Consider the following 27,887-nt stretch of genomic DNA (forward strand, 5'->3'; position numbering starts at 1 on the left):
AGCGGGCGTCCGAGGAGCGCTGCCCCCGCCCGAGGATGCCGCCCGCCGCCCCGCTGCTGCCGCTGCTCCTGCCGCTGCTGGCGGCGGCGCGCCCTGCGGCCGCCCCGCACAGGTACCGCCGGCACCCGGCCGGCACCCAGAGGGCTCCCCAGCCGCGGCCCCCGGCGCCCCGCAGGGCGGCCCCGTGCTGGGCAGCGGGGCTGAGAGCCGGGGGAGCGAGGAGGGGCAGGCCCGGGGCTCCGTCTCTGTGCTTGTCCCTTCCAGCATTGCTGGCACACAAACAGTAAATGAAAGATTTTTATTTTAATTTTTATTTTTTTCTTGTTGTTCTCAGGCCTACCTTTGCATGTGGAGGAGTTGTGTCTGGAGAGTCGGGGTTTATTGGGAGCGAAGGGTTTCCTGGAGTCTACCCTCCGAACAGCAAATGCACTTGGAAGATCACAGTAAGAGTCTTTCCTATCACAAACTTAGTGCTGGGAGAGCGGTCAGGCAGTGGAAGGGGTCGCCCAGGGAAGTGGTGGAGTCACAGTGCCTGGGAGTGTACAAGGGAAGGTTGGACGTGGTGCCTGGGGACATGGGTTAGTGGGTGACATTGGCGGTAAGGGGATAGTTGGACCAGATGAGCTTGGAGGGCTTTTCCAGCCTTAGTGATTCTGTGATTCGATGAAGAGCTGCTTGTTGTTAGTGCCAGTGGTTCATATGGGATAGCAGATGTGTGCAGTAATGACCTTAGTAACTCAGAGCAGCTCAACTACCTGGAGCGTTTTAGGGTTACTCTAATACGATGACAGTTGCTGAAAGGTGCACTGTGGAACTGACCTTGTCTATTAGCAGAATCAAAATTTAATTGACTTACACAGAAACACCTCTAATGGTTTTAAAATCAACTCCAATAAAAGCAAGTATGTACTCTTCCCATCACTACAGAAATCAATAGTAAGACCAAAAGGATTAAAGTAAAGCTTTAAGGTGTAGATAATGTAAGGCATCAGAAAAGCAAAATTTGTTGGCAGCAAGAAGCAGAAGTTTCAAGCAAAACCAAAAATATTGTGAACAGGTTTACTCATAGCATGCTAATAACAATGTTCTACCAGCCAGCACAACTGAGTATGGCATACAGCAAGCTGACAAAGCAGTAAGAAAGTGGTGTTACATTTAAAAATGACCATGCAAAAGCATATGGTATGATTGACATTTTGATGCTGAAATAAGGCTGTAGGGCAGAGACATCGTATTTGTGAGCAGCAAGGAGCATTAAGCAGCTAGAACTAAACACTTCAGTGCTGGATGTGCCCTTATCCACGAACTCAGAGAAAGAGTTCTGAATAAATACTACTTTTCCTCACGTCTCCCCAAACTCTGCACCTTCCAAAATTGCCCATTAAATTTCCCTGGTTTTTTAGGCACAGTTCACTTAGACCTTCTGTGACATTCAGGCCTAGAATGTGGACTTGACAGAAGAAAAAGAAGTACAAAAAGTATGAAAAAAAAAGTCTCTGCATTGAAGACAAAGATAACCTTAGTTCAAAGGCTGCATTACAAGCTAGGTGATGGCTGTTGAATAGGATGCTACACGATAATTGTCTCTTGCTACTAGAGAGATGCTGACGCAAAGCAGGAGACATTGATCTGTTTACAGCGTTCTGTTAAATGACTCTTGTACCAAATGAAAGATGTAATTTTAATCATTTTATCTGAAGGATACCAGTGAAGCTGCAGCAGCTGCCTCCTGCACCTTTATGTTGCCTTATTATTAGGGCCAAGTTAAAGGTTACCTTTAATCTGTGACTGGTATTATCTGGAAGAGCATGATGTGAGATGTAGCATATGCTTGTAAACAAACATGCTTCCTGCTGTCTGAAGAGGCTGAAACTACAGCAATTAGTGTGGCCCAGTTTACAATCTAAAGAGCAGACACAAATTCTATTTGGAGTCATGCATGCGTGCCTTAAATAGAAGGAAAAATAATCAAAGTTAATTTATCAATATAAGTTGGTATTGGATCTTCAAAAGTTCAAAATTGAATCTGGAGGAAAATTATCATTTTGGTGACAAGAGTGTAATTTTATTTTATTTTTTTACCATTAAAAATTCAGACTACAAATGGAAGCAGCCCTGAAAAAGAATTTACTGATGAATCCTATGGATCTGCCCTTCATCCTCTACTGGAGAAGAGAACAATTGTATTTAAAGAATCCACACCAATTGGTTTCATTGCAGACTTAATGCTGCTGTTGCCAGCAAGATGTGAGCATCCAGTGTAGCCTTGCACAGATGTTGAGCAGCCTTACCACAAGGCTGTAGCAGAGCTGTGCCTGCATTCAGGCTTTATGGATCACGGGAGGGAGCTCAATGGCTTCTGGCATTTCACAATCATCCTCACTCTTACTTCACTGCTGTGCTGCCAGTTACTCTTGCCCTTCTGACTGATGTACACCTACCCTCTTGTAGCTCACCCAATGTTGAAGAGCTGCACAACTGCAGTACCGTAGACACTGCTGTTCACTATGCCAGGCTGATTTTTTTTTTCCCTGTGTATTGTGCAGAACACTGTGTTTTGGATGTGCAGACAAGGATATATGGAAGGCAAAGGCTATCGTAACTAGGAAGACTCAGTCCATACTCTCTGTAAAAAGAAAGTGACTTACCCAGCCAAGGGGTAGTGGTATACTCAAGGACCCGGTCAGCCTGACTTTAAACAACAAAATCCTTTCACCAGATACGGCTGAGGCTCAGACCAGTTTGCAGTAGTACCCAAATAGGAAAGCAAGTTACACTGCCGTGGAGAAATTCGCTGTAGTTACTATGTTAGGCTTCCTCATTTAGCATCTGATCTTGGAAGGTGACAGGCTTTTGCCTGTCAGTTTTAGCCAAAGGCTGCGAGCACCTTCCCTTCCTGAAAACTCTGTGCCTCATGCAGGATCTGACAAGTCTGCAAGACTGGAAAGACATTGATTCACTTTGCATCTGGGTCACAAGAAGCATGAGGCTGTTGTTTCCTCAACTAGAGAATCTCATCTTCTAGAGAAGAAATCCCCAGTGAGGCGGTGACAGCTAATTCATTTTTTAGATGAAAGTAGGCTTAGAAAATGTTACGGGTAATACAGATAAAGCAATGTGGCATTCAGGTGTCAGCTGAAATCTTTCCAACTGGTTTGCTAGAGCTAGAAGAGTCTCTCTAACTCAATTATGGTTCTGTTATTTCAAGAGACTGGGACTTTTTCAGCTGGCTAAAGAAAACAGCTTCTCTATTCTAAGAGCTCTAAGAAGTGTTCAGCACATGCTTGTGGTTATATTACAGCCTTGGCAGACTACCCAGCAGCTTTTAGTTGGTTTTGCTAAGAAGTCATTTGTACAGCTATTTCCTTTCCTATAGTAATGTATATTGCTTTATCTAAAATGTCATATACATTTATTTTTAATACTCTGTAATCCTTTCTTGGCCATCACCTCACACAAATGTGTCACATAGTCCAAGAATCTGGATTACTGTCCTGTCTTTTTCTGGCAGACGGTAGTTCTCTTAAAAGTCTAACAACTTTATGTGCAAAAATGATACTTAAGGCCATCAGAGTTACGTAAGGTTATATATTTATAGGTTCGAGAGCTGTGTTCCAGCAGGTTTGCTGACAATAAGCAGGGTTTGAAAATTTTTACTTACCTGGGCAATCTGCCCTGGGGGACTGAAATATTTTGAATCGTTTTCTCTACATTTTAAGCATTCGTTTTCCCATGTAGTTGTGCAGTGTCCCTCCTAGTAGAGAACAGGTCTTTACCCATGGTTGTATGGATTGAAAAGACATAGTTTAACATAATCTTGTGCTATTGCCAGGGAGAGCAAACTGATATGATTTTTTTAAATTGTTCCTTTGTGGCTGGAGATGATGGAGTTAGGGAACAAGGGACTGGGCAGGAACTATGGTTCTTCCCAGGATGTAATTCCAAGTATCTTTCATATTCATTCTCAGCAGAGACAGCTAATATGATTTGGCTTGAAAGTAGCTGATATGTTTTTGAAAGTTACCTAGGACTGCTGTGGCAAAACATACAATCAGCATTTTGATATTAAATATTTACAGTATAGGTTTAAAAATCAGCCAAAATATTTTCTCAGAAGGTTGGCATTTCAGGATTTTTCACCAACAAAAGGTTATTTCCAAAGCAAATAATCTCAAATAAATAACTTGGAAGAGTGGGACAGTGTGACTATCTTGCCAGATACTTAAAGAGGCCCATCATGAAAAAGCTTTGTTTTCAGTCAGAACAACAACAGAAAAACAGCTCAAGTACGTTAAATGTAAGTGAATTTTGATTAAGATTACATGAAATGCCTGCAATGAATGGCAACCAAAAAAAGATCTGGGAACCTTATTCTGTGGTGAGTTGTATATATCTGAAATAATCCCACCCTTTTTAAGAAGTCAGTAATCTACACAGATTATTTATAGGCATTACGCTCTAGAACAACTCTCCCTAAAAACTCAGGGACTGCTCTTTTCCTTTAACCTACTATAGGGGTACTGCAGGTTTGTGAAAAGAAGTGGCATCCTTCATGTGAGTTCAGTGTCATATCTGATCCTAAAAAAGTCCAGAGAATCAAATAAGAAGAAAAGCCAAGGGCAAGTATGGGTCCGTCACACTCAGTTGACAAGGAGGGGCAGACATGGTGGCTCTGCAATTACGAGATACCAGCTGGATGGATAAAACAGAAAAATAAGGCACACCATGCAGGGAAGGCATCACTTCTTCCTTTGACTCCTCTTTCTTTTTAAGAACAGAGCTACAATTCCTTCCAATTCCTCCTCTGAGGTATCCCATCTTCTTACTGCATCAGGCTCAGACGTGTCTCAAAGTAAACAAAACTGAGTCATGCTGGCCTGTGTTTTCTCCCTTTGGGTTTCTTATGGAGCAATATTTTTAATGTCTTAGGATAAACACTGGCAGATCTTAACACATTAGATTCAACTTTTTAAAAAGGAAATGGTAGAAGTCAAATGTATTGTTTTGCAAAGACGCCTGTATTCAGGGCAAGATTCCTTGGGAGTAGCTGCTAACTGGTGTGGCTGTTGCCAGAATGTGGAACTACCATCGTCTGCACTCTCGCATGTCATCTGGTCAGACCACAAACTTTCAATTCATTTTAACATGATGGAACACATTTGTTATTTTTGTGAATCATGACAATTATTATTTTAATAAGCAATAACATTAGTTTATATAGTAATGACAGTACGTAGTGTCTGTGATTAAGGAACTGACACATTTGTATGTGCGAACATGTATATAAACATGATACATAAATAACTTATATCCCCAAATTCAGCTAAATGTGAGCAAGGATTATTCTGACAACTAAGGTCTGGCATAGGCTCCTTGTTGAACATACATAACCATGTTGCTGAGTACATCTGTGGGGAACAGTCTTTGCCAAGGTAAGTAGGCTGAATTAACAGAAGCTGGAGAGACTAAAATCTGTAATGAAATCTATAATCTATAACATAGTCAATGGTGGAAAGAGAAAAAGGGGAACCTGAAAACCCAAGACTTGAGTGAATGGTTGACTGGCAACTCAGAGTTTGGCTGCTTGGCCAGCCTCCTTTCCCCCCTGAGCGCAGGTCGGTCCCCTGTCCTGGTTCTCTCAATGCCCCCCCTGGGGCAGCAGGAGGGAGGGGAAAGCCTGGCAGCAGAAGTGAGTGGTGCGAGGCTGGCACTAGCAGAGTGGTGCTGGTTCAATGTGCTCATGCAGCAAAGCTGTCAGCGAGATCCCATTGGTGTTACTGAAGGATAATGACTTGGATAAACCAGAACATGTTTCTAGAAGGACAGCAAAAAGCCTGTTTCTTACCCCAGAACGAGCCACCTCTCATATTTCAGCTTCCTTCTCCAAACTCTGGGACGGACAAGACGTCTTCAAAGAAGAAACTGAAGCTGAGAAAGTAGGGAAAAATCTCATAAGCGCTAATAAAACTAACCTAATGTGATAGAGCAGGTCAACTTTCAAAAACAGTGGAAGAAAAAGGGGAAACTCATTAAAAATAAGCTAGTAAAACTGCAAATACACTGAAAACCATGGTTTGTTGTAGGAAATGTTGGACAAACAGCTCAGCCTGTATTAAATTAAAACATGATAACCTTTAAAGGTCATCTAAATTAATTCCTATTGTTCCAGTTGCATAGACTTAAGGATAACAAGTGTTCCAACCCCAGAAGAGTATGTGTTATTTTATATACAGCTGTTTACTACTTCTGGGGAAAAAAAAGAAAAAAAAAGAAAAAAAAAAAAAACCTGCTTTTATAGAGCTGCCTAAATCTAACTTTATCTGACTGAATTTACAGCCAGATTTTTTTTTAAACTGATCTGTTTTGTCTCATAGAGTTTGTAGTATAACCATAAATAAAATTCAGGTCTTCTGACATGAATCCTGAATTCCTCTTAACTCCTTTTCTTAATGCCTCTTGGTGATTCAGACCACAAGACAAAAGTAAATGCAATAATGAGACATTTAGTTATGAGAGTAGTGATTCAAGGAGTCATATTGCTTTCACAGGATGTCTTACAAAATGTCCACACATCTGTATTGGCGTTATGCTGAATATGTGGGTTATTTTCCTATACTGGCTATATAGCTTGCCCATTTCAGTAGCATGACAGTTAAACCTAACATCTGGCTTTAAAGTTTCCTAAAACATAGTCATCGTGCTGTGGAATTTCTGTTAAGATTAAATGAGTTTTGTGGTTTTAATGTAGTAGTAGTAGTAATAACATGCGTCACCACAGGAGAGCTGCATGCAGTTTTGGAAAGAACTTTGAACAAGGATTAAAGGAAAATGTTCTGAAACTATATTCTGTGCAACAATATGAACTGCTGTGGGGTTGGTCAGCCCATGTCTGCAAGGGCCCTGGACAGATGTGAACAGTCCTTGCAGAAGTCGGCCCTCAGAATCAGTACTGGCACTGGACATAAAAGTATCTGTATGAGCAAGTAACCTTATTATGTATACAGCACATTTTTCATTACATTTGGAGATGTTCCTATTATTACTCTCTTTTGTGGTTAAGTCACTTCCATCTATCTACTTCCATCTGACAAGGCATTTTTAACAACTGAGACTCATAAAATTCCAATGCTGTTTGATGATTTCATATAGGCACAGTTCAGTTCCAGTTTATCTCAAGCTGGTGTTTTAAAATGAGTCACTGTTAAGAAGAAAAAAATTCGTGAACTCTTAAATGAAGTACCTTAAATGTGGACTTACTGCAGATACATTAAGTGTATTTAAAGCTGAAAATCATAGTAGTGTCTCAGTAAAACAGAACAGCTGCAATTATTTTAATTGGTAACCACTCTACCAGGCAAGGAATTGAATGAAGATAATTACGCTCTGCCTGTCTAAGTTCCCTCTATACTTTAAAATACCATTTCCCTTCTTCCTGTCCTGTTAAATAGAGTTGAGTGCTCATTAGAATAATTTTCACAGTGTGCTGCTTAAAAGCTTGCAAGTCTATCCAAGGAAGCGTTCTCCTCCTTGTAGACTATTATACTCTCGTAATTTACATCCTTTTCACTACTCTTGCCTCTTCCACAATGTCTACAGATACAAGCATTTAAGACTATTTACTTTGTCTTACGTTTCCCCAGATATTTCAGAAAACAAAACTCTTTTCTATATTGAGGACACCCACAATTATTTTTTTTGAACTCTGCTCATAGTTTTACATGTTCTTTCCAAATATAACTCTTTCACTTCAGCTTTCATGATAAATGAACCCACTCTGATAGCTGACTATTAGGGTTGTACAGTATTAGCTGTAAAGTTTCCATTTGGAGTTACAAATGTAAATAATGTTGATAAATTATATGACACATCAGCAAGATAACAAGAACCATTTTATTTTCTAAAAATTGTAAATTACTTGTTCTGTATTTAAAAAAAAACTAAAAAATCTCATTAATCTTATCCTCCTAGCCTGACTTGGTGACAGGGAGCTGCATGGTTGATTGCAATACTTTCAGCAAAGAAATGAAACAATACAAACTGATCTGGGAGGTGAAGGCATATAACTATCACAATCTGGCTAGAGGGTACAGTGCATCAGTGCATTAGCGGCTGAGGGAGCTGGGATTGTTCAGCCTGGAGAAAAGGAGGCTCAGGGGCGACCTTATCGCTCTCTACAGGTACCTTAAAGGAGGCTGTAGCAAGGTGGGGGTTGGTCTGTTCTCCCACCTGCCTGGTGACAGGATGAGGGGGAATGGGCTTAAGTTGCGCCAGGGGAGTTTTAGGTTGGATCTTAGGAAGAACTTCTTTACTGAAAGGGTTGTTAGACATTGGAACAGGCTGCCCAGGGAAGTGGTGGAGTCACCATCCATGGAGGTCTTTAAAGGACGTTTAGATGTAGAGCTTAGGGATATGGTTTAGTGGGGACTGTTAGTGTTAGGTCAGAGGTTGGACTCGATGATCTTGAGGTCTCTTCCAACCTAGAAATCCTGTGATAAAGGAAGATGATAATGCTAACAGAGATCGCTAGAGTTTTATTTTTATGATTGGTCCAATATTTTAAAAAACATACTAGAGAATAGTTGAGAAAAAGAGGTTAATTGGTGAGAGTAGAAGGACATGAAAGTATCCATGCAAAAAGTGGGATCAGATGTGTCAGTCACACCTCAAGATATATCCCCCCACACACACACCTCTCTCTCTCTCTCTCTCTCTGCAGGTTCCAGAAGGAAAAGTTGTGGTTCTTTCTTTTAGATATTTAGACCTGGAAAGTGACAATTTGTGCCGATATGATTTTGTGGATATATACAATGGCCATGCCAATGGACAACGCATCGGCAGGTTCTGTGGTACTGTGAAACCAGGTGCCCTTGTATCCAACAGCAATAAAATGTTGGTGCAGATGACTTCAGATGCTAATACGGCTGGAAGTGGATTCATTGCAAAGTTTTCTGCAGCAGAGCCACATGAAAGAGGTAACTGTCAATTATGTATGTGCTGAAGACAAATATAACTGTACAACTCTATGGAGAGCTACACTAATGCTAAAGATGTGATGCTAGAAATATTAGGGATTGTGTTGCTCAATGTATTCGTTAATTACCTTACTTAGCAAATAGCGATTACCCATAATAGTTAATCAAAATAGTAAAGAGGAGGGCTGACTATTTTGAATTGCAGGACTGCATCTAGCAGCAATATGGTAATAGCTTGTCAATAAAATTAAATTCAACGTAGATAAATGTTGCAAATACGGGAGAAAACACACTAACTTTATATATACGACAGGCTCTGAATTGACTGTAGTACTTAGGAATGAGATAGTGGGTTTGAAATAGAATAATTTATGAAAACACTAATTGAGCATAATAACAAAAGCAATAATTAAGCACCATGCCAGTGCTCCATAAGTAACAAAAAAATACAGAAACTTGACGTTTTTTTGAAAACAGTATGAAAAACAAACCTTTTAATGTATCTCTTCAGGCTGGTAAAGAGAAGCTCAGTGGGGGTATAGGAGAGGGCCCTCAACTCACAACCAGTGTGGAAAAAGTGAATGGGGAACACAGCCACTGTTTCTAATACAAAAGGCAGATGAGCAAGTGGCTGCAAAGGAAAGGAAATGGTGATTCTTCCCAATGAGCTGTCAAGTGGTGGAGAGTGCTGTGCCACGGGATCAAATCACAGGTTGAAGATTTTTACATCAGACTTAAAAACAATTAGGAAAAAAAAAAAAAAAAAAGAAAGAAAAACTTATTAGGGGTTATTGAACACAAAGGCATTACCTTTTGCTTGGTAAATCTGGGACATTACAGGGAGGTCATATTACTGGGTTCCTGCCATACCAATTGAATTTTTTCACGGCTTTTGGTATTTTGCTACCAGACTAGACAGGTTTTTGGGCTGATGTAGTGCAGATGACAGCTAACTCATTAGTCCTTCCAGTTCCAACACTGTGGATAATTTCCTGAAAAACATATTAGACAACCATGGCATGATAGAGTCACTTTAATAGACTCCTAATGGTATTATAAGTAAAGATTACATACCTGATACAGGCTTGCAATTTGGGACTGTGAGGAGTAGATACAGAGAAAAATGACATGCTCTATCGTGGGCTCTCCATAGGCGGCAGTTCCTTCAGAGAACACTGTCACCTCTACATGGCTCCAGTAGGAGCTGTGGGGAAGCCATGCTCCAACTCCTCCTCCTCCTCTGACCCAGGTGCTCATAGGGCTGGTTCTCACTGTACCCCCTCTTTCACTTCATCTTTCTGCCCTTTCTTAAATCTGTTTTCCCCAAGGCACCACCAGCTGAGTCGCTGGGCTCAGCCATACCCCATGGTTCAGCTGTTGGGGCCAGCAGGAGCTGGGCAGAACCGTCTATGCCCAGCATGGAGCAGCCCCAGCCTAGATCTGCCCCAAGGCCTTACAGAATCACAGAATCACAGAATTTCCTAGGTTGGAAGAGACCTCAAGGTCATCGAGTCCAACCTCCAACCTAACGCTAACAGCCCTCCACTAAACCATATCCCTAAGCTCTACTTCTAAACGTCTTTTGAAGACTTCCAGGGATGGTGACTCCACCACTTCCCTGGGCAGCCTGTTCCAGTGCCTCACAACCCTTTCAGTGAAGAAGTTCTTCCTAACATCTAACCTAAAACTCCCCTGGCTCAACTTAAGCCCATTCCCCCTCGTCCTGTCACCAGGCACGTGGGAGAACAGACCAACCCCCACCTCACTACAGCCTCCCTTGAGGTACCCATAGAGAGCGATAAGGTCGCCCCTGAGCCTCCTCTTCTCCAGGCTGAACAAGCCCAGCTCCCTCAGCCGCTCCTCGTAGGACTTGTTCTCCAGGCCCCTCACCAGCTTCGTCGCCCTTCTCTGCACCCGCTCAAGCACCTCGATGTCCTTCTTGTAGCAAGGGGCCCAAAACTGAACACAGTACTCGAGGTGCGGCCTCACCAGAGCTGAGTACAGGGGGACGATCACCTCCCTAGCCCTGCTGGTCACGCTGTTCCTGATACAAGCCAGGATGCCGTTGGCCTTCTTGGCCACCTGAGCACACTGCTGGCTCATATTCAGCCGACTGTCCACCATCACTCCCAGGTCCTTCTCTGCCTGGCAGCTTTCCAACCATTCCTCTCCCAGTCTGTAGCTCTGCTTGGGGTTATTGCGCCCCAGGTGCAGGACCCGGCACTTGGCCTTGTTAAACTTCATGCAGTTGACCTCAGCCCATCGGTGCAGCCTATCCAGATCCTCCTGCAGAGCTTTCCTACCCTCAAGCAGATCGACACACGCACCTAACTTGGTGTCATCTGCGAACTTACTGAGGGTGCACTCGATGCCCTCGTCCAGATCATCGATGAAGATATTAAAGAGGACCGGCCCCAGCACCGAGCCCTGGGGGACGCCACTAGTGACTGGCCTCCAACTGGACTTGGCTCCATTCACCACGACTCTTTGGGCCCGGCTATCCAGCCAGTTTCTAACCCAACGAAGCGTGCGCCAGTCCAAGCCAAGATCAGCCAGTTTCTTGAGGAGAATGCTGTGGGAGACGGTGTCAAAAGCCTTGCTGAAGTCAAGGTAGACCACATCCACAGCCTTTCCCTCATCCACCCAGCATGTCACTTTGTCATAGAAGGAGATCAGGTTCGTCAAGCATGACCTGCCTTTCATAAAGCCATGCTGACTGGGCCTGATCGCCTGCTTCCCCTTCAAGTGCTGCATGATGACTCTCAGGAGGATCTGCTCCATGAGCTTTCCTGGCACTGAGGTCAAACTGACAGGCCTGTAGTTTCCCGGGTCTGCCCTCCAGCCCTTCTTGTAGATGGGCGTCACGTTTGCTAGCCGCCAGTCGATTGGGACCTCCCCCGATAGCCAGGACTGTTGATAAATGATGGACAGTGGCTTGGCCAGCTCCTCTGCCAGTTCCCTCAGTACCCTTGGGTGGATCCCATCCGGCCCCATCGACTTGTGCACATCTAAGTGCCGTAGCAGGTCACCAACCAGTTCTTCATGGATAATGAGGGCCACATCCTGTTCCCCATCCCCTTCCACCAGCTCAGGGTACTGAGTATCCAGAGAACATCCGGTATTGCCGCTAAAGACTGAGGCAAAGAAGGCATTGAGCACCTCCGCCTTTTCCTCATCTCTTGTAACTAAGTTTCCCCCCGCATCCAGTAAAGGATGGAGATTCTCCTTAGTCCTCCTTTTTGTGTTGATGTATTTATAGAAACATTTTTTGTTATCTTTAACGGCAGTAAAAGATCTTACGGCACCCCACCAATGCCTGGGCACTGGCACAGCGAGGCCAGCGCATCAGCTGGGTCACACACATTGCTTTTGGCCTCTACTTTGCACAGTGTACTGTACTTCCAGGGGATCAATACTGTGGGGGACGACTGGAGAAGCCTTCTGGCTCCTTCCAAACGCCCAACTGGCCAGAGCGGGATTACCCGGCTGGAGTTACGTGCTCCTGGCACATCGTCGCCCCAAAGAACCAGGTAAGGTGCTGCCATCGCCCCGCACCTCCCGCTACTCACCAGCGTTGACGTGTTGCCAACAGCCCGTGCATGTGATATGCTGCTTCCATGGCACTCCAACAGTGAAAACACTGACTGGCTGAAATTTGGAGTAGTGTGGGCCTGCCTAGCCTCAGCTGTACTCACCTTTCTCTCATACATGACCTGGCTCACTTGAGGAAACTAAACATTACGTGCTGGTTTATGCATGCTGACACATTTGCCTGCATTAAACTTTCAGACCATCTATAGCTGATGAGGCTTTTAAAGAGGATCTTTTGAAGATGATTTTGTTAATTAACTAAACATCATGCAAATTAAGTTAGAGGAGGTGATCATCTCAGCACCAGGCATGATGATGACAAATGCTAAGTTTAAAGTCTAACTCCATCTGTAGCATTTTCAGTGTTAGTGGTGTTTGGTACAGAGGGACTCGAGTAGAGCTGACTGAATTTATTAAAAGCAGAAATTATTTTATTGGTTCCGCTTGCAGTACAGGGAATATATTAAGATGTGTCTTGCACAGGGATCTTCAATGTACATGTCATAAAATTTTCTTATTTTATATTTTGAAGACTTCATCTCATAACATGATTGCTTAATTAGCCAGACACCTTCGAAGTATACGTTACCACTTCAGTAAGACTCAAACAGTAGAGAAATATGGCTCATTTGCCACTGTTTGCCACACATGGCCAGAACATGTTGTTCCCTATGCTGTAGAGCTCATCTCAGTCCTAGCTTCACATTCTGTGATTGTTTTTGAGCCATCTGCTCTGTAACCTGGCAGAAACTCTACAGTGATTGAATATCCTGGTCACTGAGCATGTTTGATAGGTTGTGTTTTTTAACGATCTCCAGCTTTTTACATTCCTCTACACATAAAGAAAACTTGCTCCTTAATCTTCTGCTCATGATCATAATCCTCTAAATAAAAAGTTGCCCCAAATAAATATATTCTTAAGACCTTTCATGCTTTTCCATTTCCCAAGATATTTTTTCCCCTTGAACTGAAGCAGTATATCAGCTTAGTCTTTCCTGTGCTCCTCTTTAATCCACATTCCTTGCTAGGTCATTTAACAATCCTATAGAGGGGCAGTCATTTTTAAAACCTTATCTTTAAACTGCAGATTACGTCGGTTCTTTCCAGCCATCTCTAGATAAGCCTAAAAACTCTTCCCAAGCTTGTAGAAAAGATCTAGGAAATGTAATGTAAGCATAAAAATTAAGGCACTATCTTGTGCCTTTTCAGCATCCTGCTCCATAAATCCATGTGTCCGAATATATATCTTTCATGTGCTGCAAAAGTGGTTGCTTGCATGCAAACGGGGCAGAATTTTGACAATACCAAAAGCAATTTTTGAAAATATATTGAGTAAGCATCTCTCTCCAAGTTCAAATAAAAAGCTTTTCACTCTCCCATTTGCCAAAGTCTAGGTTATACTGTCTCCACTTCCCTTTCACAAGCATGTGAGCAATAAAACAAGCCAGTGTTTTGCTTCTAATATAACTAAATAATTTCTTCATTTATTTCAGAAGATAGAGCAGCTCCTCATGATGGTGAAGAGCTTCTAATCTATCATGTAATACCTCTTTGTTAGTGCAAAGAGCACTCATGAACAATAGTAAAGTAGGCATGATGGCATGCTGCTTTTCCTGTGTATGGAAAAATTCAGTGTTTCCACTTGCATTACTCCTTTCTATACCATCTTTTTGCTCATAAGCCTATTAATGAGATAAGTACTTCCATTTAGAGTGCTTTTTTTCCCATATTGGTGACAAGGTTTTTGAAACAAATCTCTTGCTTGTCTCAGAAACCAAGTCATTGTCCTTTGAAGTTTGTTTCTCTTTGCCCTGGGCTACTTATACTTTTGAGGTAACAAAATGATGCATTGTATGTCAAGAGTGCAAAAATATATCCTGGCAAAACTAAAACATCAGGTGATAACAGGCTACCTTTATTACAGATATAGAACAAGATCACCTTTACTATGTTAGTAAATTAACGTAGGTGATCTACAAATGGCTTTGTAGTCTTAACACATTTAATAGCATCTTGTTTGAGACAGCCCTTTGAAGAGAAATTCTGCATATCCACAGCCAACACAATTCAGTGTTGTCATTCAAGTCTCATTTGTGCTATTTACTGGAGGATGATTAAAAATACTGTCGTACTTCATATAAAGAAGCAACCTAAATGCAGGCGTTACCTTTGTTTCATTCATGTAGTTATGTTTTCCTTCCTTGCTGCACACAACTGACGATCATGCTGCAGGACTTACTTTCAGACTCATACATTCAATTTCTTTTCCACTGCTTTTCTTTCTTGAGTAGAAAAGTACATAAATTACAAGTTTTATTGGAAAAAATAACATCAGTACTAGAAATAAGTTATATTAGTTCACAGCTAGGACTTCTGAAGCCCTAACATTTATGGAAATTCTGTATGGAAACATTATTTCTTTAACTACTTAGTTTCCTTTGGTTTTAGTCTTATTATGTAGTAATTTTCTATTAATATTTTTGTGTTTGACCTTCTTATTTCTACATCAAGTAAATACAGGATTTGCAACCACAGAGCAATGGTTCAAAATCTGCTCTTGATCTAGTCAGTGAAATGGTTCTTACCAACTTTGGCTTTGCTTTTTTGTTAGCGTATCTAGGGGGATACAATGGCACTAACAGCCCTTTTTCTGTGGTTTAGATTTAAGTTAGTTTCTTTAAAAACAGTGCAACACCTAACTATAACTATTCAGTTTACATTCACTCATAAAGATAACTACAAGAAGTTATATTTGCATATACTTGAGAACAAAATGCTATATTAAGGTCCTATTTTGAAGTGTTTGCCAGAGAGATTCAAATACCAAATCCACAGTCAAGTGGATTAAGGACTTTTGCTTTATGGAAGGCAAAAATCATTTAGTAGTTCATATGAAGAGGTCATTTACTATAAGTACTGCTCAAATTCTGCATACCGAAGCCTTAGTAAGTTATTTGCACTTTCTCTGCAGCTAATAGAATTAAAGTTTGAGAAGTTTGATGTGGAGAGAGACAACTACTGCAGATATGACTATGTTGCAGTGTTTAATGGTGGGGAAATCAACGATGCAAAAAGGATTGGGAAGTATTGTGGAGACAGTCCACCAGGGTAAGTAACTGTCATTGATGATGAACTTTACAACACTATACATCACTTAGCTAATGGTTCTGTATTAGGCTTTTGAAAGATATTTTTTCCCCCTTCAATATCTCATTTTCTATCTCCAATTGCATTTCTAGGAGTTGTTTAGTATCTTGTCTCTCCTGGGGTTTTCTCTTTTCCTCTGTCCCTCCATGACTAGCCCTGGCTCCAACTCATGTTCTGTCCTGTCCCTCAAGGCTCATTAGAGCTCATTCTAATAATGCTAGCAGTAACGCCTCTGATATTGGTATGATACCAGTATTAATGCTAGCTGAACACTAGCATCACTTACTGTGTTTTGATGGTAGATACTGAAGTGCAGGATCCAGCTGAATTCCCTAGTCCCTTGGCTCTTGACTCACTTGATCTGACTCATGTTACCTTCAGTCACACCCCTTCTGCAGGTTCCACGGCTGCTCCATGTGTCACTGCTCACCATCTCTTCCAGCTGTGCTGAGGTGTGTCCCCTCCTGGCACACGAGCATGCTGGATAGCACCACAGGCTTTCAGTAGCTTTACTGTCAAACTGCTGCTGCCACCATCCTTACCACCCCTGCTCAAAAATAAAAAACACAAAAGCAAAACCACCCCGTTTTCAAAATCCCAACCCTCAAATAAACACAAGACCTCCCTGTAATGGCCCCACCTCTCCAATGCCCAAGAAACAGCCCCAGTGCAAACAATGGTAGCAATAGTAGATTATAATTATTTAAGAAGTATGTCTTATTTGAGTAAGGGTAGTAATTTTTAACTTTTTTCCTCCCTTGTTCCCCTTCCATTAAGCATCTTAAAACTGAGTAGCTTTACAGGATGAAGGGGATGAAGAAATACAAGCTATTAAAAAATTCATGGAAGTGTATGAATAGATTTAAGTCTCAGAAGTGACAGCTAGTTTGATTCCCAAGAGCAACTAATTATGGTATAAGGGAGGAGGTGCATGCCTCCATCTTTCTTTACTGTGAGGTTTTTTGGTTGGTTGTTTTTCTAAGGTTATGTGGTATACCCTCCAGAGACAAGAGGGGAGGCAGACGTTCTGCAGAATTCTAAAAAGACTTTTCTTCTCCATGCAGCAGCTATACTCTTTCTCTTGCTATTTCTGATCATTACCTAATAGCATGACAATGTTAGAAATAGAGGAAGTAAGCCCACTCCTACAGAAATGTATTTGAAATTTGGTAAGGATTTAATTAAAGGCAGTGTTGCACCTAAAATATACTAACTTCAGTTTCCTTCAGCCACCTCAGGCTTTTGGTCTGGAGTTGCCCTTTTTTTTTTTTTGGAACACCATGTTCCTATTTGGAAAAGATACTTCTTTTCAGGCTTAAATTCATTGTTGTCTTCTTGTATTAAAGTTAAAAACCTGCTCTGTAAAAAAGATACTGACACCAGAAAGTCTTACAGGTAAAATTGTGAAGTGCTAGTTAATTTAGGCCATTAAAATGATGCAAGAGACTAAATTTTAGCTGTAGTTATATACATAATCACTTCCTTATTTGCAGGACAATCTTCTCTAGCAGAAGTAGAACTATCTTTCCTTATTGCCTCCAACACAAAGGCTGTAGTATGGAAGGAGACCATGCAAGGCAGAGTTAGTAGTAAAGAGTCCATAAGGCAAGAAGGTGGGTTACAAGTCTTGGACATCCACTTCCACCCCTTTGCCAAATGACATTCAGAACTCCTCCATTTTTGCCTCAAGTATGTATCCATAGCAAAGCCACTTCATACTTTCCAGCTTAGAGTTTTGCCTGGAAAAAAAGATGCCATGCATTGTTGCCTTGCAGTGCTGTGGCAGTTGGAATGACTGCAGGTAGACCGAATACATCTCCAAACAGTCAATACATTTCTTTGAGCTGAATGTTGTAAGCACCAGTATATATATCAGATAACAAATCATCATCATCTGAAGTAAAAAAACTCTTCCCCAAAGGAACTCTACTGCACACATGCCAATATTTTACACAGAGTAAAACACAATGGCCAGCAGATGACAGAGGTTAGTAATGTTATTTAGTGCTTTACGACAAGGTAGACAGGTACCTCATTGAGGAGCACAGCATGGGAACCTCATTGTGACTTTGCAAATCCATCCATTACAGCTGAGCATAGATCAGTAAGGTATTTACCTTTAAGCTCCTGTAAAATAAACAAAAAATAACCTAACTGAATCTCCCCCTAGAAATACTTAACTAGCAATGTTCCATACAAATACTTTCAATTCCTGCCATGGGTGTTTTGCTGAGCACAAGTTGGATCCAAAGGATGATTCAAAGGATGATTGAGCACACAGACTAGTTTCCAACCCAAAAAGGGCACAATTCAAGTCCAGTTTAACTTTCTGTATTTTTTTCCTGTTTAAGTTGTGACATTGCAGAGCTTTTACAACTGAGGTAAGAAGTGAGCTCTACAAGATCTTATCCTTCCCTTGGTTCTCAAAAGACAGCAGGGAACAATACCCCTGCAAAATGAAGCCAGTGGCCTCCAGTCCCTGTGACTTATTTGCCTCTTTCCAGCTAAGACGTAGCCCAGCTCTGCAGTATGCTTTGAACCATCAGGATTTGGTCTTGGCTGACAAGGCAACGCAGAAGAAAGAAGTGCTAGTTAATCCTTGAGAGGTGACCAGGAGTGGCTTCCTAAACCACCTCTCAACTGTGGCTCAGCGTCTTTCTCCATAGCAGGTCAAAGCTGTGAATTGGTCTGCCAAAGCCCTAGTGGGCTTCAAAAATATAGTCATTTTAATATGGACTTTGTGCAACAGGCAAATAAGGGCAGAAGTCTGGGCTCAGACCCAGGCCACATAGCTCAGAGATGAGATATCCTGTTACAGAATGTTAGAAGTTTCCTGAAAGATAGTTTTAGGACAGCATTGCTTACTGTCCTGATCTAGTCCAGAGCTTGAACAGTCACTTTCCCTTAAAAAATAATATATAGACAGCTTATGTATCCAGTGCAAAGGGAGAAAGTATGGCTCTTGGGGATTTTTCACTAGCTCTGCAGAATTCTCACCAGAATTTATCAGCTAGGTTCAGAAAAACAGTGAGGACAGGACCACCATTGTAAAAAAAAATAATACTGAAATCATGGTATGTAAACTGAATCATGAAGAAGGACTTCTATATGGAGTATTATTTACGGATCTGACACAGCAATTAAACAAGGTGGAACTCATTAACCAGTAGTTATAGACAATGTAATGTGGCATTTTGTAACAGAAACAGTATACTTAAGAAAGATTAGTAAAGTGGATACCTTGAACTCATTTGGTGGTTGCAGACACGAACCCAGATCCAGCTGTAAACCAGGAAGCACATAGCGTAACCACGTATCTGATTCCTGAGTGCAATTAGTACACTACATAAATGAAAGGTATAGATCATAATAATAAATTAGGAGAAATCATCACTCTAAAAAACAAACACACCCTCCACCCTTGAGACAAAAAGCCTTTTTAAAAAAAGATAGGATACACTGGTCAAATTTTTTTGATTACTTGGTGTTTTACTTCTGCTGTTCAGCAAGCAGAACAAAGCTTTCCTACAGCTGGTAACTCCCCTCCTAATTCTGAGGCCTGCATCAGTGCTGTGGTAAGAAAATCAATCTGTGCAATTACCACAGTAACTGCAAATCAGAATTCCAGATAATCATGCACTTACTTTTGGTTATGTCAAATTCAACCCTCAGTGAGCTGATTTCTGAAATACCTGGGGAAAAAAAAAAAAAAAAAAAGAGAGAATGACAAGTTTTTACTCTAAAAGCCCTAAAAAGCGTCTTGAAGAACTCCTGCTAAAGGATCCTGAACTCTATCAGATTTCCTGAGAAGAAGCAACAAAGTCAGTTCAGTGAAAATACATCTTAAAACTATTTTCTCTTTTCTTCTCTCAAGTATCTTTTGCCTCTATGTTTATCTCTAAATTAATTTTTCTTCCTCTTTCCAAACAAGATAATCTGTGTTAATAATTATAAATGAACATTGAGGCAAGGTCTGTGGAATGCTCAAAACAACAAGAGAAGTGTTCCTTTGCTAGACTTGCATGCCATACAGTTTGCTCTAACAGAATGAAGCCTCATCACACCACATCTAAATCCAGAAACAGTGTCACAGTAGATACTACACAGTTTATGAACTGAAAATTAACACACAGAAGAGTGCTTGTTTACAAATTTTCAAATCCTATTAAAATAACAGCATCAGCTCTCTAAGGCCTCAGAAATAAATATTCAATCATTGGTAAAACCCGGGTCCGCAGAAGTAGTACCAACCCCAAATATTTTTAGTGTTTTTATAGAACAATTCCAGAGTCCAACATCAAATTAATTTTCTTCAGACCTTCCAAATATGTAATATATTTTTCTATAGACAAAAATTTTTGTCTAAAACATTTACTCACCTCTGCTATCTATTGAGGATTTCTTTATTATATTTCCCCAAGGCATTAATCTAGCCCTCTTCATTCCATGTAAGTGAAGTCTGCAATGAAGCTACACAGGAATTTAAAGATACTTGCACTGACATAACCCTCAGGAATCAGAAGTTTATGATTCAACAGAATGAGGTTCTCAGTTACAACATCAGTGTCTGACATGCTAGCAAAGGAACATGTATTTCAGTATTAGTCTGGGGGCAGATAGAGCATTTATAATAATAATAAACATGAAACACCTTTTGTGTGTGTGTGTGTGTGTGAGAGAGAGAGAGAATTCTATTAATGGTTTTTGGCTTTGACATTAAAACTAATGGAAGTTATTTTTTTTCTATTCCAGGCCTATCCTATCTGAGAAAAATGAGTTGCTCATTCAGTTTTTATCTGATTTAAGTTTAACAGCTGATGGTTTTATTGGCCATTATAAATTTAGACCAAAAAAGTTACCAACAACTACAGTTCTACCTACTACCACAACAACCCCTTCTACATCAAGTAAGATTTTTTTTTTATTGGCTTTATTTAATTAGAAAAATAATGTATTCCAGGAGGAGAAGAGGGTTTTGGAAAAAAAATAACAGAAGGTATATTAAAAGTTAGGTTTTTGGTTTGTTAGTATTTAAGATGTTGAGGAAATTAATGAAAACTAATATACTCAAGAGGGCACATAGAATCTAGTTAACATTATTAAAAAGAAAACTCTCCAGTTCACTGTAACAGTTACTCCAGCTCAGTGAATATTCTTGTCTCTTCTCATTTTTTGACAGCTAACTAGCGAGCATCTTTCACCAAATTCCATAGAAATGTGAAGAAAATTCTTTTGTACAAGAAGTTCCACATATTTCAGGAAATGTTTTATTTCAAGGACCTTTTTCTTCTAAATAAGTTAATTTGTAAAAATTTGGCCATATTTCTCTTCATGTAGTTATTAAGATAAATTGTTATGGAAGCCACCTGAGCCCTCTTCAGATTCTGCCAACATCCTGTTGACAGAATTGTTTTTATTCAAAGATTTTCAGGGACAAGAATTTATGAAGAAATCAGACTAAAAATAAGTTTCCTTTTATATTTAAGACCAAACAGAATATATGAAAGATCAGGGGAGGATTTCTTTGAAGGCCTTGCCAAAACTACCTCATTCCTGACATACTGAAGGGACAAATTCATACAATTTCTATAACCTGAATGAGAGCAGTTTAAGATACAGTTATGGCACAAAACAAAATTATTGATGATGTTTTGCAACAGAACCTGATCTGTACTTAAAATGTATCAGCAGTCAGGACAGAAATGGCTTGTCAGCAGGAGACCAAGAAGTTGTGGTGTTTAAATACTGAGACTGAGGTATTTAAAATAGATGAAAATAAACATGAAAAACATGCAATCATAATGACCTGTAAATCATTCTGATGTGACTAGTAATCTAATGATTTCAGCTCTTTTTCTCTATAAAGAACTTCTTAAAGTTACCTCCAACACCCTGTCTCAGTTAATCAAGGCTGTCACATCTCATGCTGCAAGCTTTCTAAAGAGTCTTACTGAATATCAGTGAAGACTAAAAACAAACGAGCAAAACAAAACCAAACACAATTCAAGGCAAAACAAACAAAAAACAAAACCCACATCAATGAAAAATATGGCGATGAATTTTTAAACTTGGGATTTGAAAGGCAAAATAATGAACATGAAGATCTAACAGTCATGGATACATATGGAAGACAAAGTTGTTTGCCACTCAGATGAATTTCAGAAATCTTCATAAAAAGTATCAGTTAAATTCATTAAAAGAGAAGTATAATGTAAATGAGAACTGTAAGAACATAAATAAGAAATCAGTCAGAAGCTCTTTTTCAGAAATTATAGGCTAAGACTTCTGCAGAATGATGCATTCTGAAGAAAAAAGCCAAGATATTCTTCATAACTAATTTATTTTCTTTCAGGGGGAAATTAGGGTTATGTAGGTTGTCTGATTTGTCTATTTTTTAACCTGTCCATCTCTCAGAGCCATCTTTCTAGTAATTGTGACCTCATCGACCAATTCCAAACAAATTTGAAAAGGATATTAAAACCTTAAAAACACTACAACCTTATGTGCAAAGTCTTAGCCAGATCAAGTACAGAGACTACTAACATCCAGCTAAAGGAGCTGGTGTGAAGTAGAGTATTTGTCTTTAACCAAAGCATTGTTTCAGAAAGAAAATGTAAATCAGTGCTAAGCAGCTGTAGCCCCTAACGTTAAGTAGATAATTCACACATTATAATGTGTTTCAATGTCATCAATAAAAACTATACAGTACTTCATGTCATGACACTATGTAAAAAAAAAAAAAAAGAAAAAAAAGATGGGAATTTGAACTCTGATCTCTTCCATCACAGCACTGTAATTTCTGACAGAAATCCACTCCCTCCCTCTGAAGTAAATGTTACTGTAATCTAATGTTATCTTACTTAAAACATACTACAAGGACTATATGACAATAGGCAAGAACACTAGCAAGTTACGCATTTAAAATCACAGCACAATCAAACAATTTCTCTGTAAAAATCCCACTGTAATACCGTTAAAAAGCACACGGAAAGATTGGAGTTGATGGCAGGAAAGGGGTTTATGGTTATTGTGGCGTTCATGTGCATATCCAGATTTTTATTTCCCCAAACATACTGCTTGCATTTGTTTTGAATTTTTCAATTTTAATTTATTATGTGCTCTTCAAAAAGGTTTGAAACCTACAGTTGCCCTGTGCCAGCAGAAGTGTAAAAGGAGTGGGACTCTTGAAAGCAATTACTGTTCAAGCAACTTCGGTAAGAAAGCAAAGTCTGTTTCTTATTGATTTGACACTATGTTTATACATCTAGGAATTTTACCAGATGTATTTCTGAGTTTTAATTAATACATAAGTTGTGTTTTTACTTATGTGCGTATCTGACATTAGTATCTGTGTATCTCTTAAAACGCTCTTGGAGATATTCTGAAATAGGCGCTGCAGGTATGTCTGAAACAAGCATACTTCCTCAGTCTAAAAACCAAATGACTAAATATAAGGCAACCTCCTGTAGGAGAGCATTGATTCAGTTACTGGATCGTCATCTCATTCGTCTGTAACCAGCCAATACACGTTTTATGCCATACCTGCTGACTGTTCCACAACTCAGTTTATAAACTTCCAAAATACTTTAAAAATAATTTATAAGTGTTATATATGGAGTGGTAATTCGTGTCGAGAAAATGGTTGATATTAATAAAGAAAGGGGAGATTTGGGAATGTGGCAATGGGGGTTGGAAAACCCCGTGGTTGAGATAACATTAGACTCTTAACGCTGAGGAATATAAAAGAGTTTAGAGACTGAATCACCAAAAAAGGGTGATTCAGGAGACCCCATGCAGTCTAGGGTTTCTTGTTCTCCAGATGGTTCTCTTGTTCTCCAGCTGTTAAGGCATGGATGTTTCTGGGTGTTTGCTGTTGTTGTTACATTCAAAGTTGTTTGACCAAAGAAAAGTTGTTTTGAAAAGAAGTGCTGTGGGGAGAAGAGTATAAGAGGGAAACTGCCCTCAAGATAAAAAAAGAAAAAGGGCAGCACGATGAAGTTACATCAATAAAGAAGCAGGAAAAAGAAGTGAAGAGGAGCAGGCTGGCAGAATGGAGACCAGGATGGGAACAGGCATTTTGATTGCCTCATGGAGATAGGTTCGGCCAGACTCAGCAAACTGCTCAGAGAAGCTCGTACAGAAAGTTGCTGGGAATAGGCGCACTGGAGCTGGAGAGAAGCTCGATCTGAGAGAAGCGGACCTGTGCACACAACTGCCTCTCGCTGGTAAGCAGCTGCGCATTATGGGGAATCATACATCCTTAGGAACAAAGACTGTCCTGGTAACCTTACAGCTCATTCTCCTTCTTAACAATTGGACAGTTTATGAGCCTGAAATATGGGACCAAACTGAGGTCAAGGTGTGGGACCCTGCAACTAAAAACGACAAGGTTGCAGTGGGATTGCTCGGCACCTGGCGAGCAGTCTCTGAGGCCTTAAAGAGACATGTGGGACCACAGTGAGAAGCATGTGGTTTGCTAGATAGTGAGGGAGCTGCGGGCTCCTTTACTGATCCAACTGCTATGCCATGGGCCCCTCTGCTGCTGCAGCCATCGAAGGCTTTTGCTGTTCTGCCCCCTGTTGACCTGAATGTGCCTTTTGACCCAGGCCGATTGGCCTTGAAAAGGAGATGGATATGCTTTTCTTCAATGTGAGAAGGACGGGATACATAAGGCCTGAAGACTGAGTTGCTTGACAACTTAAAGCAAGACATATTGTTCAAAGGGAATGGAAAATGGAGACTTGTACGTAATGCAGAAAAGGAATGGGAAAATGAAGACTCTTAAGTCATGGAACTTAAAGGATTGTTTTCTACCTTTCCTGATTGTACGTATGTATAGGCAGACTCGGGTTTAGTATGTAAAAGCAATGTTCTGTATATTTAGAATGTTTGATGTTCGTGTGTGCGTGTTGGTGGAGCGTAGACTCCCCGCACACCCAGCGCTGTTTACTTGCCTTTTATACCTTTTAGAAATATTTGTTTTATAAATATTACAAAATTCAGATTGAGTTGAGACCTCATTTATAACATAAGGAAGCTTAAAAACAGTGCTTTTCATCTGCAGACACAAATCACTGATAAAAAAGGGTGGTTGCTGTATAATTGGATAGCATTGTCACTGATGATCTGTTATGTCTCAGGCTTTTCCCAAACCAATACCTAGCTTCTTAATTCCCTTAAAAGATGCCTTACAACCATTAATCCTGTATGGCAACTTGGATGAAACAACTTCGTCCCCAAACCATTTTTTTTTCTTTTTAAATCTAATTCACTCTATAGCTAAACCCATGCAATTAGAGAAAGTCTGCTGTTTCAGGGAAGTGGGGACAGCTTAGTATCATTTTGCTGAAAACCAGACCAGGGTAGTGGCTGCACCCTAAAGCAGAATGAAGTCACTGCAGCATGAGACTGCAGGAGAGCTGGGAATTTAGCTTTGTGCTAGAGTATTTTCAGTTTATCTTCTCCACTGTTTTAAGATAAGTCATTGAAAATAGTATCACATTGTAGTGCTTAATTAAAATTATCAAAATTTAGATCAGGGCTTCTAAATGATTGATGCATTCTAGGAAGTTTTATATTTGGTGCCACCAAAATTTGTTGGTAGTGAGTTTTTATTATTGGCATCACCCACATATTGAGAGACCATTTCCAGTATTATTTGCATCTTAATTAAGGACTAATCTGTTAATTCAGTTCCTATGGTCCCCAAAATCTATTTCTAAAAGAATAATTAAAATGTATCAAATGTCTTTTTTTCTAGTAATAACTGGAACAGTAATCACAGCAATAACACGTGCTGGAAGTTTGCATGCAACAATATCGATCATTAATGTATATAAGGAGGGAAATCTAGCAATCCAGCAAGCAGGCAAGAGTATGAGTGCCAGGATTGTTGTAGTATGTAAGCAATGTCCTCTCATCAGAAGAGGTAAGTAGAACAAAATAACTGCTTTGTTTGTTTATAAAAGACAAGTTTTGAAAATTGCTGTTTGAACTATGTCCACAAAACTCAGAATTACAATAATTGATTCTATAATCAGCAACTAATATTTAAATGAAATTAAGACAACAACTAGTTATTCAGGTTCGTATTTCATTCTTAGTTTTACCTATAAAAGATGAGACTCAGGTCAAATGAGTTTGAAAAACAGTTTTTAAAACTTGCATGACAGCAAGTAAAATCTGATTTGGCTCTCTCAAATGAAACTCAGTTTGATTTTGTTTTTTTACATATATGTATTTTTGTAGTTTTCATACACAGTTATTCAGAATGGAAAAACAACAGCATACTGAACCTGAAAGAGCAGTGTGTCACAGCAAATAAAAATTGTGTTATGCTGTTGCTTCTATCCTGTATAGATTTATATCTTTGCTGTAGCAATGCCAGTAGTATTAGTATAGAATAGCTCATTCTATACCTGCAAACAGCTAGTATTTCTATAGCTATTTTAAACAGTATTATTTTACCGAGTAGATCAACAAAGATTGCCAGCTAAACATAGTAAGGGCAACCTATACAATGCTATAAGAAGTACTGAGGCTGTTTCACGGAAGTAACTAAGCAAAAAAATAAGACAGTCATTAGCTTTTCCTCCTGAGCAAACCAGTAAAACAGGACATGGATGGAGCCATAGCAGGAAACAGTCGACATAATCTAATAATCACAAAAAAAGGAAACCCACGTAAATGCCAGTGGTGTCCTAAATGTTAAGTATTACTTCAAAGGGGGCAGTACCAAAGCGAACAATCCTTGTCAGATCTCTTTTTCTTTTACCTTTAGTTCTTTGGAAACCAGACAGCTGTCTGGGAGACATAATAGCATCCTTGCTGGAACAAACTGTCTCCTTTTAGGTAGATTGCTGGCTCCAAACCACATACTGTTGTTTCTCTTCCTAGATCTCTGTGAATTATTTATTAGCCATTACTTAATATCTAAACTCTGTGCATTTCTGCTTACTCCCTTGTAACACCACTCTTTCCTGCCTGAGGCCTTGCAAATCTCTAATACTCAAATCCACCTGATTGCTCCAAAGCCAGGGTTTATCACACATCAAATCCACTCTGCTTACCCAACTGCTTCTATATGTTTCTAGAGTATGTTTATGTACTTGGGGGAGAAAAAGGGAATGGAAAGAGTAAGGTGCATTATCTTACAAACTGAGCATGTGAAAAAATATCCAAAAATTGAGACGCATTCCTGTTTGGATATTAGTGACTACGGTATCCAGTGTTTATACTGCTTTTCTAATGCTTTTTAGACTCATTTGACAAGCTCTATTAAAAAAAAAATCTCCCATATGTTTAACTATACAGTAGATGCTTACTTATGTACTTGATTTTTATGTAATGTGGTTCATTGTATGCTTTGTATATGCTTTGGGGAGGAAGGAAAAATGCTGCAAGACAGCAGTAACAGTGAAAATGAATGCAGACCACAGATACCGAACTATACCTACTAGATCACACCCTGGAGTTCTGCCTTGTAATATCACACTCTCCTTTGTAGGTTTAAACTACATCATCATGGGTCAAGTAGAAGAAGACGGTAGAGGCAAAGTCCTTCCCAACAGCTTTGTCATGAGTTTTAAGACTAAGAACCAAAAGATCCTGAATGCCTTGAAAAACAGAACATGTTAAAACTGAACTCTGTAGCTGCACTCTATCATCTCTCTTGGAAAAGAATTTTCATTTAGTTTAAGTCGTGAAAACACTGACTGTCAGCACTAAGACCATGCTTACCCTTTTTTCCCTCCTACCCACCTAAGCTCATTCCAGCACAAAGTGGCATCAGTTACAAATCCTGAATATGAAAGTTGAAGATTTGCAGCACAGCCATCTGATCTGAAACATACCAAATTCCAGTTACTTGGAAGCTGTTAATTTATAATAATTGTCCATTTTTTTTAAGGAGTTATATATGTAAAATAAGAATTCTAAGTGCAATATTTATAGTAACTCATTATAACATAGCTGTTTCTCTGAAGTTTTTTTATTACATGGATTCCTGCATTATTATCTGTGCTTAATAAAATATTTTAAGATTAAATCATATACTACCTAGTTATTCATTATGTATAAAGTAGGGGATGCTACACATATAAAATGCTGTGCTGGCAGCTCATGTCAAACAGCTCAGGGCTGTAAAACACATTCTGTGGATTGCTAAGCTTTTGCCTT

At 39.9% G+C, this 27,887-nt stretch overlaps 1 protein-coding gene across 1 annotated transcript; it reads left to right on the plus strand.

The window, feature by feature from the left end:
- PCOLCE2 (procollagen C-endopeptidase enhancer 2) lies at positions 1-27,726 on the plus strand. Its single transcript, XM_032193554.1, has 9 exons — positions 1-112; positions 335-443; positions 8,717-8,972; positions 12,378-12,502; positions 15,535-15,671; positions 20,463-20,617; positions 22,841-22,924; positions 25,471-25,638; positions 27,217-27,726. Exons 1-9 carry the CDS (start codon positions 36-38, stop codon positions 27,345-27,347), a joined length of 1,242 nt encoding a protein of 413 aa, XP_032049445.1. The 5' UTR covers positions 1-35; the 3' UTR covers positions 27,348-27,726.
- Positions 27,727-27,887: the final 161 nt, after the last annotated feature.

This window comes from Aythya fuligula, chromosome 9 (assembly GCF_009819795.1).
Source record: "Aythya fuligula isolate bAytFul2 chromosome 9, bAytFul2.pri, whole genome shotgun sequence".
In the NCBI taxonomy this organism is placed as follows: domain Eukaryota; kingdom Metazoa; phylum Chordata; class Aves; order Anseriformes; family Anatidae; genus Aythya; species Aythya fuligula.